This window comes from Notolabrus celidotus, chromosome 6, assembly GCF_009762535.1.
Source record: "Notolabrus celidotus isolate fNotCel1 chromosome 6, fNotCel1.pri, whole genome shotgun sequence".
Taxonomy (NCBI): Eukaryota; Metazoa; Chordata; class Actinopteri; order Labriformes; family Labridae; genus Notolabrus; species Notolabrus celidotus.
The window spans coordinates 11,026,329-11,043,334 of NC_048277.1; the positions used below are offsets into that span (position 1 = coordinate 11,026,329).

Below are 17,006 nucleotides of genomic sequence, written 5' to 3' on the forward strand. Positions count from 1 at the left end.
TATGATAAAGAAAATATAAACATAATGCTCAGTGTCATTTGGAATCATTACAACATTTTCCCATTCACATTGTTGCTAACAAGCAACAAGCAGATTGCTTTGTGTTAGTGCTGCAACTACAATGACTCTTTTGAAAGTGAACTTGTCATTGATTATTGAATCGATTAACTAGGTAATGAATTGCACAATTACAGAGGGGCTCTTGTTAAGCTGTCAGCTTTTCAAATTTAACACCACTCTTTTTTTTTTTTTTTAACTCTAAGCATGTTGATAAAAATATCCATTCAAGCCCTATTTTTGTCTTGGTTTTAAAAATAAGTATTAATGTCCAATTATATGGTTGGCTGTTCAACACTGGACAGGGTTCCCACGCGTCCTGGAAAACCTGGAAAACTTGGAAAACAGTTGACCAGTTTTCCAGTACTGGAAAACACCTGGAAAATGAGAGAAAAAGTCAAATGTCCTGGAAAATCACATATAGTCCTGGAAAATGATTCCAACATGGCTGCGTTTGACCTGACCCTATTAACAAAACACATCCCCATTCATTGAAAGTTGAGTGCACGCTGTGCTGGAAAAGACACTGCACAACTTTTTTCACATCTTTTCTCCTTCACTTCATAATCATGCATTCACAGAAAACGGGGGTATATTGTTTATGTTTTATGGTACATTTGGGTCAATTACCGTACTCTAGCTCAGTTGTTCTCAAAGTGGGGTCCTGGGACCCCTGGGGGTCTGCGAACCATAGGGTGGGGGTCTGTGAAATAATATGAATGCATTTCTAATAAATTATAAATTTGTGCTGTGTCATTACAAAACAGCATACACCATTGTTATGATACCATTTGGTGACTCAAAGGGATATGTGAGTCTTGTTACTGTTAATTTTTTGAAAGGGTTGAAGATCAATTACTTGAAAAGTATAAATGCTGTCATGTTGAGTCCACAAGGAATGAAATGACCCTCTGTTTTAAAGTATACAAGTGGTATTTACTTGATTCAAATTGAAGTGTTATCTGTTTATCACTATGGTACAGGTCTGAAGTATTTACATTGATACGTTTTACAATACAAATAGTTCCAAGGGAAACTAAGAGTGCAAATGGTAGTAAGCATGTGTTTTAGTGATGGGAAGTTCGGCTTTTTCTTTTGACTCGGCCCCCAAATAAGAGCCGGCTCTTTCGACTCCCGAACGGCTCTTAATTTAGGATCTTTTGTAGCCGTATGTTTACCTTAACTTTGCAAAAACTAATGGTTTGTGTTAAAAACCCTTTTACGTACCGTTATTTTATGAGAAGCCTTATAATTGCCCAATTGTGTGTATTTATTCTGTTAAAAAACATTCTCACCCTGATCCTAGGGTTAGGGTTAGGTTTAGGGTTGTGATGAGGGTTAGGGTTGTGATTAGAGTTAGGGTTAAGGTTAGGGTTAGGGTTGGGGTTAGGGTTAGGAATAGGGTTAAGGTTATGATTAGGGTTAGGGTTGTGATTAGGGTTAGGGTTAGGGTTGTGATTAGAGTTAGGGTTAGAGTTGTGATTAGGGTTGGGGTTAGGGATAGGGTTAGGGTTAGGGTTAGGGTTGTGATTAGGGTTAGGTTTGTGATTAGGGTTAGGGTTGTGATTAGGGTTGTGTTTAGGTTTATGATTAGGGTTAGGGTTGTAATTAGGGTTGTGTTTAAGTTTATGATTAGGGTTAGGGTTGTGATTAGGGTTAGGGTTGTGATTAAGGTTAGGGTTATGATAAGGGTTAGGGTTAGGATTAGGGTTAGGGTTAGGATTAGGGTTAGGGTTATGATTAGGGTTAGGGTTGTGATTATGGTTAGGGTTGTGATTAGGGATAGGGTTGTGATTAGGGTTAGGGTTATGATTAGGGTTAGGGTTGTGATTAGGGTTAGGGTTGTGATTAGGGTTAGGATTAGGGTTAGGGTTGTGATTAGGGTTAGGGTTGTGGTTAGGGTTAGGATTATGGTTAGGGTTAGGATTAGGGTTAGGGTTGTGATTAGGGTTAGGGTTATGATTAGGGTTAGGTTTGTGATTAGGGTTAGGGTTGTGATTAGGGTTAGGGTTGTGATTAGGGTTAGGGTTGTGGTTAGGATTAGGGTTAGGGTTGTGATTAGGGTTAGGGTTGTGATTAGGGTTAGGGTTGTGGTTAGGATTAGGGTTAGGGTTGTGATTAGGGTTAGGGTTGTTATTAGGATTAGGGTTAGGGTTAGAACCAGAACTAAACTTAAGCATACAGAACCAGAACCAAACTAATGCAAACAGAACCAGAACCGAACCAGAACTGAACCAGAATCAAACCAGAACCCTACCAGAACTGAACCTGAACAGAACCGAATCGAACCAGGACCGGATCTGAACCGGAACCGAACCAGAACCAAACCGGAACCGAACCGAAACAGAACCGTAACAGAACCGAACCAGAACCGAACTTGATCAGAACCGGACCAGACCCGAACCAGACTCGAACCAGACCGAACCAGAACCGAGCCAGAACCGAACCAGAACCGAACCGAAACAGAACCGAACCAGAACCGAGCCAGAACCGAACCAGAACCAAACCAGAACCATACCAGAACTGAACCAGAACCGAACCGGAACCGAACCAAAACAGAACAGTACCAGAACCGAACCAGACTTGCACCAGACTTGCACCAGAACCTAACCAGAGCCGAACCATACCAGAACTGAACCAGAACCGAACCGGAACCGAACCGAAACAAAACCGTACCAGAACCGAACTAGAACCGAACCAGACTTGCACCAGAACCGAACCAGAACCGAACCAGAACCGAACCAGAACCGTACCAGAACTGACCCAGAACCGAACCGGAACTGAACCAGAACCGAACAGAACTGAAGCAGAAACGAACCAGAACCAAACCAGAACCATACCGGAATGTAACAGAACCGAACCAGAACCGTACCAGACTTGAACCAGAATCGAACCAGAACAGAACAAGAACCATACCAGAACCGAACCAGAATCGAACCAGAACCGAACCAGAACCAAACTCAAGCAAACAGAACCAGAACCGAACCAGAACCAAACTCAAGCAAACAGAACCAGAACCAACTCAGGTAAACAGAACCAGAACCAAACTGGAGCAAACATTATTAATGTCCTCAGGTTGGCATTGAGAAAAATCCGATGCCTCAGTTTGGATGGGCTGATCCAATTTCTCCTCTCAGTGAGTATTTGCCCGGTCTTCAAGAAGACTCTCTCTGAAGGAGCCACGATACACAGCCTCCCCTCCATCACCTGTATCCTATATCCTCACATATGATTGGTCGCATGGCCGCCATGCTGACCAATCAAAACAAAGTTCTGCTGTGAGCAGAGCTGGGGCTGAGCACTGAGAGAGCTAAGCAGCGAAAGGAAAAAGCTGGGAGCCGGCTCTCTCGCTCTTCTGATTCACTACAAAGCTCTCAGGGCCGCAGCTTTTGATCATGACACATCACTAATGTACTTAATCTGTGTTACAATTATGAGGGGGCCTTGGACATTTTTCTCACCTGTAAGGGGTCCCTGGCTCCAAAAAGTTTGAGAACCTCTGCTCTAGCTAGTAGGAGTGCAAACTCCCGATAGTTACACCGGTCCGATTTTTTTCAGAGTTTACGGTAACTCAAATAAAAAACGTGACATTTGCTTTGTTTTATATCGACCACTTAGCAGGATGAATATCATGATTAAGCAGGTATATTTTGAGTTTGAGTTGAGTTGAGAAACATTTGTGGCAATTTTTTGTCATTCAGTTCTATTTAGGTCATTAATGCACTGATCCTCTGATCATTATTATTATTTAATTATTTCAGTAAGGCAGCTTCCAGATTCCTTTGCTGGCTCTTTTGTTTTTTTCTTAGCTTTCTCTTTTCTCAAAAAATATAAAATGAGCTGAGATGTTGCCCATCATTGTTACTTGGTTGCACTAATAAAGTGAAGTGCTGTACATCTGTGGTTGCATTATTCTATTATCAATTTGCCATAATTTTTAAGTATGTAAGAGATGATTTCATTGATAGCCATAGACTACATGTCTTTCAATGTAGACTTCCACTGAGAGGAACATATTAGACTATTTAGGAACTAAATCAGGAACTAAATTTAGACTGTCATACCAGCTTGATCATCAATGAAAATGTCCTGGAAATGTCCTGGAAAATGATCTCTGGAAAAGAGTGGGAACCCTGCTGGAGAGACTTGTCAGTTCCTGTTGATTTGATGTTACTCCCTGGAGAAAAAAAGACCAACATGTGTAACTTCATGTCACAAAATAAAGGATAAGAGTTTTAATTGGTGTGCCTTATTGTAGGTGCATTTACAAATCGCTGGGGGAAACTGAAATATAGGGAGGACACAAAAGGGTACTGACAGCTGGTAAGAAGTCCTAGTATGCTGATAAAGTCCTGATTCGCCAAAGGGTTTAATTTAGAAGTGGCTGTACTGTGTACCAGAGCGTTCTGGTCCTCAAAAAGCACTGTTAAGGAAGACGATTTGAAGGCGAAAAATGTAAAACTTCCACAGTGTGGCTGTAACTTAGGACTGTTAGGTTGAATGTCACACTTGTTGCTTAAAATGCAAACGGATTACCAACGCTTTCCCCTCGATAGTCAAAGTCCAGTTTACAACTCTTGTTGCCCTTTTTACTTGCAATGTTGAGATTGAAATGCTTCCAAGATTTTGAGGTTTTAGGACTTGATGGTGTTGCATGGGACAGCGCCATATTGCTTCTTCTTTTGGCACTCCCAACACAGATAGGAAGGGTGAGGGATGTCACATTCCTCTCTTAGTCCACCCTGGAAAACATCACTATCTAAGTCCCTACTTTTAAATTTGTCTGCAACTAATTGTGTCATCAGTTTTTTTTTAACGTCGACACATTGATGTACTTGTAAAGTTTGTATTTCAAAGAGTCACCCTGGGGTTACAGTTTTTTGTTATGTAGCACCAGAAACATTGTTACCCTGAACATTCTGTCTCAGCCTTAGGAAGTAACCCCTGTTCACACATCCCAAAATATACGATAACATGATTACCTTGTCCATCATAAATGTACAACAACCAGTTGAATAAAGGGTAGAACAAATTACTAGCTGACTTGGAGGCGAACAGTCTGATAGTAGGTACTTGGTCTGAACTGGAGGACTGAGCAGCGTTATCGTCCCTGATGCAGCGCCACTAGGACAGCTGAAAACGTGGTGCAGAGCTGGGGGCAGGGGGATGTGAGTGAGAGAATGTGTTCTCAGGATGCTGCTGCTTGACCTCAAAGTGTGATGGCAAGTGAGTGAAGCCAAATGGCAGGGCAGCTGATCCCTTTTTTTTTTCTTCACTGTGAGTGTGTGTGAGTGTGTATGTGAACATGTCAGTTGGGGTGGGGGCTGCATTACTGACACCTTTGATTATTTATAGCTCCTTTTTTTCAGATTATCTTGCTCTTCTTTCATTCTGCCTCTCATACCATCTTCATCACTCCACAAATTCTTATCCCATCTTTCTTCTTCACTCTCTGCACTTGCTCTAACACTCCCCCAGACACTGACAGACACATTCATGCATGCACACACACACACACACACACACACACACACACACACACACACACACACACACACACACACACACACACACACACACACACACACACACACACCACACACACACACACAAGGTATGTAACTATACCCGGTGGTGTTGACAGGAGTTGGTCAGCGTGCACTTTGTCACAGCTAAGAGCTCTGTCGACAGGGCCCACAAAGTGAGTGGATGCACAGCATAGCGATAAAGAACCAATCGCACAGGGCCTCATGTGCATACATGTGTGTATGTGTGTATGTGTGTGTGGTTGTGTGAGGACAAACAATGCAGAACAGAGATAAAGGCATAATTGCACAGTGCTGGTTGTAGGCTTTGTGTTTATGTGTGTTCACATGAGTAGGTGTGAGGATAAAAATATGACTGCGAGGGATAATGGAAGACAGAAAGGAGAGAGGCAGGCATGTTGTGATTGATATGATGTGAGTGTGTGCATTCGTGTGTTTGTGTGCCTAAAGCATAATCAGCAGAGAAGTCTTCCACAGACTACAACGTCCTCTCTTTCAGAAGTCTTGTCTCTTTATCCTGCAGTTTGTTTTTGTGTTTGTCAGGGACACTAACCTCTTTATTGTTGTCTGTGTTAGTCACCAGCAGTGTTTGGCTTAAGATTAGATAAAATGTAAATGCTTTCGGCATCTATCTGTCTGTAAGTCTGATTAGAGTTACAGTCATCCTAACACAGAAGACATTAGTTACATTTTGTGGGTAAACCATGGAAACTTGATCTCAGTGTGCAAAACATGACTCTTTATTGTAAATTATTTTAGTTTTAACAACTTTAATCTGCTGACGTTCGTTTTTTATAAAATATATCAGCATGACCCTGAGGGGAGTCTGAAGGTTGCATTGATTCACACTAGGTCCCTCGGGGTGATGGTGTTAAAGAGTGGTTGTCATTACTTAATTGCACATAAGCTGGCCAATCAGGGTGGCTGGTTTCCCTCCAAGGCTGGTGCTGCTGACATCTGCTGAGTTGTACATAATTCTCCTCTGCAGTGCATCCCTTAAAGGCAGCATCATTGCGGAACACGCATTTCATATTTTTATAGCCCTAACTACTTCAAAAACACGACGCATTATTTCACTAGTTTTGCTTTAATGAATTAGGATAAGAAGTGCACCAGAAAACTCACTTATTTTTTATCAGCAGTCAGAGACATGTATGTGTGATCACATGAAGTCAGCTGAACTTGAGTTGAGCGTAGTTCCTAAAACATGACAACGTTGTTCTCTGAGCAGGTTTTGAGAATGTTGTGTTTACTTACAGAAAAAATGGAGTAAACTCAACAAGAATGTAATCATGCAAAACATGTTTTGTTGCATAGGCGTCATTGATGGACACTTCTCTCCCACATTACAGTGCACAGACAAAATGTAGAAGCATGCAAGCCGCAGCCATCTGCTACTGCTCAAGTCACAGGCGTGCCATTTGTCACACATGATATGGTGTCCAAGCAGCCACCTCTGAAAGTGAAAATTGAATCCTAATAAAAGTGCTTTAAACTTAAGCTTTTTGCATGGCCTCTTGAAGCTTGCTCTGGCTTCAAAGCGGATAAATAAAACAGAAAATGTGACAGAGATTTTACTAGTTTCTCATTTTTATCCAGACACTTATACGCAGATATGATGTCTGTGCTCCCCACACCAGGCTTATTAGCTTTTTTAGTGTATTTAAACACTGGTTCAATTTAGTGGCTTGTGCTTGGATGTCGGGATCATCGTTGCCTTTTTCCCTGCAGTGAAAACCCCATTATCTACTGCTACATAAAACTACTGCTGCTCGCTTTGCATCTAAAAGGGGTTCCTACAAGCAACAAGTCTGCAATGTTCCACAAGCTCTGTAAGAGTTTTGAAGTTGATGACAAAAAACATGCTTAGCTTCTACCACATATAGATTCAGTTTTTGGTCAATGCTTTTTATGAGCTATCTAATTACTATTAAGTATTGAGTGCTGTGATAGCTTGGCGACCTGTCCAGGGTGTACCCTGCCTTCCACCCGAAGTCAGCTGAGATAGGCTTCAGCCCGCCGTGACCCTAAACGGGATAAGCGGTCAAGATAATGGATGGATGGAAGTATTGAGTGTATAGCTTTACCAACGTAGCGTGAAAGGAACTCGCTCCACACTTTGGTTCAATAATTTTCTCTTTCTCAATTGATTTTTATTTCTAAAGCTCATAAACTAACCCTAACCGTAACCCTTACCCGACAACAGTTATTGCATGAATTTTTATTTAGAGTAGGTCTTAACTCTTCTCCAACATTAATCCATCATAAACAAGTGCTTTGCAGCAGAAGTAGGAAAAAATAAAAGTTGACAGGTAGAAAACCTCAGGCAGAGCTGGACTTAGGGAGACACGAGACAGGGATTCAGAAGAAGGGGACAAGAGGAAGTATGAATGCACACAGATGAAGCAAGAGAAGAGGAGTTAGGTACTTGGTATATTCAGATCCCTTGGTGTCCAAGCCTAACATAACTAGGGGTTCGTCCAAGGCTATAGTAGAGAAGGTCTTTCTCCTGGAGCCTAAGCTGTTGGTATTCCGAAGGAAAGGAGTCTGATAATTGACAGTTCTACCTCCTATTCAATTTTTTGAGACCTGAGGTAGCACAAGCAGACCTGCATTCAGGCAAGGCAATTAGACACTACAAGCTCTGTAGATATGATGTTAAATGACAAGAGGGATTTTATATTTTATCCTAGTTTTCATGGAGAGCAAGTGTAGAGAGGCCAACATGGGAGGAAGAATCTTTCATCATAGTTATTTGAAAAATACAAAAACATATACCTAATGAACTCTCAAGGATGAATTCAATTTTGTCACTGTGAAAACATGCTTCACAAAAAGGCTGAAAAAAAAATGCATAAAAGGGACCCCAGGCTCCAATGGAGAGATGTTAGAGTTAGATGGCTGCACACAGATGAGCCCCTCATGCAGTTGTGGGTTCTGTGCCTCGTGAGTGCCCAGGAAGTGAACTGGCATCTCTTCGGCAACCTGCCAAATTTCCAAACTTTGTCTGTGACAGGACTTGTATTGATGGCCTGCCGGTTCCCAGTCCAAGTCCCTTCAGACTGAGCTGCTGACGCCCCCGTGCTGCTGCTGTTAAGTACATGTGCTGCACATTTTGGACCAGCTGATGAGTCCTCAGACTTATCAGAGCAGCCTGATGATAGACAATTAAAGAAACCCAGATGGCAACAGCTATTTTGCCAAATTGAAGGCTTCAATACGGCAGTCTTTAACCAACGGGTAACATTATATGTTCCTTATATTCAGTCTATGACTCTACCATTCCCTGTTAGCACAAAGATCCTGACCTTGATGAAACAGTCTCTCATGTATTTAAAGTTAACAGGAAAATAATACATCATGGTTATTATAAACTTCAAAGAGCGTTATGTTTGAGCACCACAGAAACAAATTATTGAATGTGTTTATTGAAAGCTTACTGACATCTGTCGTTACGTTTAACACCTGCTATTTGGCTTCAGAAATGACAGCCACCAAATGATACCATGGAATAATGTTGCAGTTTAATTGTCCATATGTGTGTCTCTCTGTCCATCTGTCTGGCCTGGTGTGAAACTAAACTATGTTTCAGGTCACTGCAGATTGTGCCAACGCTACGGGAAATAGCACACGTATACTGACACACACATACATACACACACATGAACACTGTGCTCTCTCTCTGTGCTGACAGAAGGGCTTGGAGAGTGGGTAATGAGAAAAGGTCCTCATGCATGAAAGCTCACGTCAGCAGGCCAGCCAACCCAACACACACACCGAACATACATACACACCTGCAAACAAAGTTACAGGGGCTCACACAAACACAAATCCTTGAAACACCTTTAAGAAACACTTAAAAATCCACTCAAATCTTTGCTTCGTCTCTTACTGTATTGTTTCCATCCTGTAAGTAAGCCAGAAATACTGACCTCATCCCTCAACACTGACTACAACTTGAACAGGTCAAAGGTCATATTGAAGAGTGTATAAAACATCTCAGCAGTGTTCCCCAGTCGTATCTTTTTAAGTACATCTTATGCAAAAATCTTACACTCGTCTTGAATTAGCAGAAATACAAGAGAGCGGGTTGGTATAAATCATATGTCTGGTGTTAATAAGATGAGTCCAGAGACTCTGCCATTAGGAGCACCTTGCTCTGATGTTTTGGTTTATTTTGATTGGGGTTATGTAGAGCTGTGAAATACACATCACTCACTTCCTTGGCATAGTATAAACACACTGTTCCTTCAGAGACTGCAGCAACCCATCAAGAGCAAGTCCTCATTTCACCTCTCTGGTGCAAGGAAAGATGCAAAGAATCATTTCAAAATAAGGGTCTGCTTTGCAAGAAATTGAAAAAACTAGGCTGATCCACATCGATCCACAAACAAACAAACAAAGATATAAAACTGTTGCAGCAGTTTGTGTTATCAGTAAGCGGATGTGCACAACATACAGAATGGATAAACATTTTTTTGTATTCAACTGTAATGTAGATCTGAGCTCTGGCCCACTGACAGTCACGGATGTAAACAGTAGCCTGGTGTTTTTATATAGAACTGGCAGAGAGCCTGATTGATCTGAAACATAACACTGGGCTGGACTGTACAGTCCTAAAGGCTGCAAATACACACACACTCACACAGCTTAAACATGCTCATACACACACGCACATACACACACTCACACAGATACACATCAACCTGCATATAAATGTAAACTTGAACATTTTTGTCAAATCACTCATACACATGCACACACACAGTTTCGTAATATCAAGGTTCTTTGAGGGACCAAGCTGTGTGCGTGTGTTTAACTTTATAAAATATCATTCATAAAGTCTAATGTCTTGATTTGTAATGAATATTTTGCATTACTTAGTATTAAAAATTTGATTTATCCATCAAAATTTGAAGTAATTAGATTTTTTAAGTTTAGTATTCTGACTTGCTCGGGCTTTGCAGTTGGATTCTCTTGACTCAGCATTGGATTGTTTCTGCAGTTACATTGTTCAAATGTTTGTATCCACTGGATTTATTTGGTCTCAACCTTTGGGTTGCTTGAACTGATACAATACAGTTCACAAGTCTCGATGTGATTTGATATTGATTCATTTGCAGATAATTAGAATACAAACTTTCTGACAATATGAGAGAGGATCTCATAGAACTAATGCTGTTAATTGTACAAGGACCCTTCTTCATGGGTGCTTATTAAGAAAACACAGTTTACTTTAAAAATTTAGCCCAAAGCAAATACATAAATGTGCTCTTTATTTCACATGATGACCACAACAGTACAGTAGTAAAAATTAGTCCTATTTTAAAAACAATTTAATGCAAACTGTTCTGTAAAACTATGAACACTTCTTTGCTGAGGCTGCTTTAGACTGCATGTAAAGTCTCCATTAAAACATACTTCTAAATACTGTGCTGGACTTTCCTGCACATGCATTCCTACATTCACTGTGTTGTTCACAGGCCAGATGTTGATGATGTTATGTCCCATCTATTTACTTAAGCAGCTAAACTGTGCTGTAGAGTAGTAAAACATAGATATACAGTATATCTGCAATGTAAACGTGCACTGTTACAGCCCTTCACATCAGCTCCTTTGAGATCTAATGCAAAGCATTAACTGATCATTTTAACCCTAGTGCATAATGCACTATAAAAGCAAGTCTTTGTCTTTATAGCTGTGATGCTAGTTTCATTCTGCATGCAGTTTTGAGATAGTGGCATCAATTAAAAGCTTGCATGTCGGTAACACGCAGTGGGGTTGGAGTTTATTAATGAGGCTGTAGCCAGTATTTTCAACAACACTGTACAGACAGAACCGAGCACATAAAGTTGTGATCCTCAGTTATGTGGGGCATGAAGAGAGCTGGGTGGTACTTAAAACACAAATGCTCCTCCAGTGGGGTTTGTTTCAGATAAGATGTTTTTGTATATCATATATCTTGGTGATGCCTTGCTAAATGGAGATCTGCAATATTTTAACAATATTTTAACACACTTTTGAATGTGTTTACTTTAACAGTTGTCAGAGCCTCCAGTTAGCATCTCTATGTCACGCAATGTTATTTCGAGGTGCAGGCCTCTTGCATGACCGCCAGAACTTGTTGCGCAAGAGCTAGTCACAGAAAAGGGGATGTAAGAAAATTTGAGTTTGGGATTTTAAGAATCGATACCTGATCATTCAAACGAACATCAATTTTGATTGGAAAATCCTTTTTATGAACCCAGCCCCATCACTCTTCTCTACTTAGAGTGAGTTGCACTGCGAAAAATTAAGTCCCTTGGTTTCGACAAATAAGATGTTTGCATATGATTTTAAAAAAGGGATGTTTTGACTGTGGTTGACACACAAAAGTTTTTTTTGTTTGTTTCTTAAATTAAAAAAACTTCAAAAAACATTTTGCCAGGATATTTAATGCTGTCTAACAGTTACCTGGACATGGTATTGCTAATCATACTGCTGAAGTAATTCCTCTCTAGGTCTCAGGGGGCTCTGTGCCTTATCTCATAGGTAGAGAAATTAACATGTTGCTTTCTTTCAGTTCTTCAGCTCTCCTCAAAAATCTCTCTTTGAGCTTCTTTAATAACGTTTTTAAAAGGATTTTGAATTTGAGACCCTTAGAATTCATGTGTTCAAAAGTAAGGCTGCTGCTTTGAAGGCGCAGACTGAGGAGCTTTGACATGAGCTCATTAGCATGAAGTGTGAGAGCGTGTGCTTTGAAGATGCAGTATAGTGTTTGACTGTGTAGCTTACATGTTGAAACTCAGGCAGGTAAAACAGCCCATCCTCTCTTTGCAGAGATGTGTGGGTGGTACGCCCATCAGCTGATCACTTTGGTGTGTCAGAAAGTGACAGGAAGTAAGAGAGCTAGTAACAAGCTGCAGCTACAGGGAGAGATACAGGACTGAAAGATGCACTGTAAAATACTGTAAACAGAGTGTGCTGGAGGTCTTGTTCACTCAGGTCAAATCATGTGTGAGGATGTTGTCCAGCTGAATACTCTCACAGTGTTGCCCCAACCTGTTTCTTTCTGTCTGTATCAGGCACTTGTCTGTTGTTCTGGGTGGCCTGTCTCTCTGTTATCGCTCCCTGCTTGTCTGACTTGTCCGTTCATTCAGTCTATCCTCCTGTCATAGTGTCTGCCTAGCTCACTGTCTGTTTGTCTGTCTGTCTGTTTGTCTGTTTGTCTGTCTGTCTGTCTGTCTGTCTGTCTGTCTGTCTGTCTGTCTGTCTGTCTGTCTGAGTGTCCTTGTGTTTGCTGCAGTGAAAGACAGTGTGACATTTAGAACTGCAGGATGGGCTGCTGGTAGCGCCGTGTGCCTAAATGTCAGCTTAGCCTACTGGTAATACACCCCTCCCTCCCCACTCCCTCGATCTTGACTTTGTGTTTTTGTTGTAACACATCCACAACCACCTGTGTTTCTCTCTCACCCCTCAACCCCATTATTCCTGAGTCTGCTCCCTTCTTTATTTACTCAACCTTTTCAGGATATCCCAAGAACACATCTGTGCATGGAGCACTAAATTATCTTATTTTTGTCGTGTTGTGCTCAATGTGTACATCTGTAAACATTTATTGATCAGTGTTGACTTTAAGATTTCATGTAAAAAAATGTATAATTACATAATCCCACTCTAATGCCCAATGTGTGTGCACAAGTGTGATTGTGACTGTATAACGAGTTTGTACAGTTATAAAGTTAATATGTCTGTGCAATGCCAAACATTAACTAATGTGTTTTTTTCTTGTGTGTTAGGATCATCCACGAGGACGGTTTCTCTGGCGACGATGTAAAGCAGTACAAGCCTGTGGTTTACAGCAACACCATTCAGTCTCTGGCTGCCATCGTGCGTGCCATGGACACACTGGGCCTGGAGTACGGAGACAAGGAGCGGAAGGTCAGCATTAAACCCTTGTGCTCCCCCACACACACGTCACATAATTTACAATCTATAATGAGATACAGTCACTGACTAACTAAGCAGTGGCCCCGATATTGTGTATGTGCTGAAGTCCAAAACAGTTTACTGAATGAGGCTAAATGAAGATGTCAACATGAAGCACTGTGCTAATGCTCCAAACCGCTGAGGCTCCAGTCCTGAATGTCGTGAGTAGCCACCGGATGAACGCCATCTGAACTGATGCAGTTCAGGGAGAGGGCAGCGTGTGCCTTACAGAGAGTTACTGTCTTTCAACCTTAGCACTGGGAGTCCAGCTCTAGTGTCCAACCTGATTAAGTGTCTCTGAGCAGGACAGTGATCTCTAGCAGCCTTGGATCCTTGCTCCGACCTCTGTGAGAAGTCTATCTGTTTGTGGTAACTCAGAGAATAGAGGAGTATTTGAACTAGTGTAAGTAAAATGTAAGTAATCGGTGATGGGCAATGCAGGACAGTACTCTTATATGACAGAGGTGCAAAGGATGACAACAGATCCTCTCGACATTGGCCCCTGCATACAATTACAGACTGTTAGGAATGCATCAGAGCTTTCCGTGTAGTACTCTTGATTTTCCAGAATCCAATAACTTGACTCGACAACATCTTAGGTCTAAGGTGGATTTGGTCATGCATCCCCTTCACATGCAGTTGACGTGACCAGTTTTGACTGGTTTAATGTGTGTATACATGAGTTCGCAGCTGTATCTGTTTCAGCCCCAGATCATATCATGCTGTCAGTAGGAGGTGAGCAAAGGTGAAATTGCAGCTCATCTGTGCTTCCTTGTTTGGATATCATCCCTTACAGGTGCTTACTATTATTTTCAAGCAGACACTACAATCTAAAGCTGCAACAGCAACATATTGATTATTTGAAAATGCTTAAGAAAGCACTTTTAGAGTGTGGATAGTAGAGGAAACTTAGGAACAATGGGCCGTTCCTTTTGAAAAGGTTGTTTTGTTTCACAAAGATAGAGAAGAAACAGAAAAATCAATGTGTATGGAATATTTCTGAGTTCCTTCTGATGATCAGAAACCTCTTGGAAGTAGCGACCAAGCTTTACTCGGTTTTGAATGTCATCGCTATATCACCCTGGGGTCTTTTATTCATTGAAACTGTCCACACCAGCACTGATTCGGGAACTAAATGGAAACTGCTGCCAACCAACGCTGTCATGCTTGTGCCAAAATTCCTTCATGCCAATCTAAGTTAGTTCTACTCCCAAATCCTCTAAATCCTAAAGCACACAAGTTCAGTATATGATACGCTAATTGAGGATTATGAGTCTAATCCATGGGCGAGCATCAGTACTATCTCAACACAGCAATTTGAGGAGGTTAATTAGAGATGTAAGGACAGAGAAGGCCCAGTGCTGCATAACACCAACCTCTGCCGGCCGGGGCCTCGGTTTAAAGTCCTGAAATTCTCATAATTCCGCCTGTTAGAGTTGTTGAAAATATGAATTAGCTTTACCTTTGTTCCCTGTTTACAATGTGGAGTGAGGATGGAGCTCAAAATGGATTAGTTTCCCTTCTGGATTGTGTATGAGCAGCCAACGGTAGAGGTGGCTGAGGAGTCGAGGGTGGTGCATCCAAATGCAAACATGTTAGAGCCCTTTCTGTTTAAACATGTGCTGGACATCAGGCTGAAGCTTAACTGTATTATTTAACAATCTTTATAGACCTTGTACATATCCAGTACTCGCGGTTGCATAATAAATATGCAAATGTTTTTTTCAGAAACATCTTTTATTGTCGTAACTTGATGTTTTATTCAACGCAGCAGTGCTGGGAAAAGTCACCATTTCTAGATCACATCAGATCAAGCTCTGTGTTCTGCAGTGTTACACTGACATTGTCAGTGGTGAGTTGTTGTTGTTGATGAAGAGGGGAATTAGTGGCATGATAATACTGATGATGACCGGCTAATAAGTCTTCAGTAAATGCAGTGTTGACTTTATTGCCTGCAGATGAGTCTGTGCAGTTCACACTGGCCTCTAACTCGCTCAGCTAGTGGTCACGGTTTGTTTTTGGAAGCTAGTTCTCATAAATATTAGATCATAAGAGGCCCTGGATTTCTCTTTTTTTAATCTATCTATCTCTATAACACACACAAACACACACACACACACACACACACACAGACACACACACACACACACACACACACACACACACACACACACCAGTGTCATTGGCCTTAACCTTATCCAAAGGCACAGGATATTTTTAATCACAAGGAAGTTATTGATACTTATAGTAGAGGGCTGAAATAACAAGTGTGTGTGTGTGTGTGTGTGTGTGTGTGTGTGTGTGTGTGTGTGTGTGCGTGCGTGTGAGTGAGTGTGGAGTGTGAGTGTGCATGCAGACTTGTGTGTTTAATAAATCTTGGTACTGCATTTCTATTTAGAGTTGAAAGGAAGGGCCTGAGGCATGATAGATCAGAAGTGCCATTTAATAGTTTAGGTAATAGTTCATAGATAGATTCTCTCTCTCTCTCTCTCTCTCTCTCTCTCTCTCTCTCTCTCTCTCTCTCTCTCTCTCTCTCTCTCTCTCTCTGTGTGTGTGTTTGCAAGGTGGTCATCGAGGTGTGTCAAAAGTCATTTGCCTTGAGAACCCTCCTCCTCATCCTCCAAACATGAATTCCTCTGATCTAATTAAGCAGCTTTTTTTTTTACTGCATGAAGGACTCGCAGCAGGCCTGTTTTACTAAATCAGGCCCTGTCCTTGTCCCAACGCAAAACCTTTAGCTTATAGATGTTCTGCTCAGAGAGTCATTGCACCAGAGTGTTTCCAATGCTGATAATTGTATGGATAAAGAAACATGCATCGTATTGACCTCTTCTACTGCCTAGAATGTGAGGTAACCACAGGTATGCCTGTCAGTGCACCAAGTAGATATGACCAATCAGAACCTCAAATCAGGTAAATTACTGCATGAGAATAAGAACAGTTAATTGTATCTGTAGATTTAATAATGAGTCCAGTTGGTCAATAAAGGTATTTTACAAGTTATAACAACACATACATTCCTTGTTAAATTTATTTAAAGAAAACATGCAAATTTAATATTGATGCACAAAGAAACCATTTGTGTTCCTACACTCTGCTTCTTTCTTGCTCTTTGTCTTTGGGAACAGCTTAACAAAAGCTAAACAGATCTACGTAGCATGTAGCATGTAGCTAATGTAGCTAATTGTGGCTAGTGGACTCACATTAATACATACCACCTCACGGTTGCTCTGCTACATACACATTTACTATACTAATACAATGACTGACAGGGGCTGACAGTTTTACCGTTATCAATGGCCTGAAAGTTTTAGTTTGTATTCTTACTTAGGACAGCACAGTAGGAACGGTACAACATAAAGTATTTGTGGTTTTGAAACCATGACTCACCAGCCCACTTGGAGCTAAAATGACGAAACCAAGAAACATCTGCTG

The 17,006-nt window shown here is 41.2% G+C and overlaps 1 protein-coding gene across 2 annotated transcripts in view; it reads left to right on the forward strand.

The window, feature by feature from the left end:
• LOC117814406 (guanine nucleotide-binding protein G(o) subunit alpha) overlaps positions 1-17,006 on the forward strand; it is a 122,395-nt gene that overhangs the window by 18,240 nt on the left and 87,149 nt on the right. For both annotated transcript variants that reach the window (XM_034685718.1, XM_034685719.1), the window contains exon 3: positions 13,382-13,523. In XM_034685718.1, the coding sequence (XP_034541609.1) occupies positions 13,382-13,523 (142 nt within the window). The remainder of the gene's footprint in view (positions 1-13,381; positions 13,524-17,006) is intronic.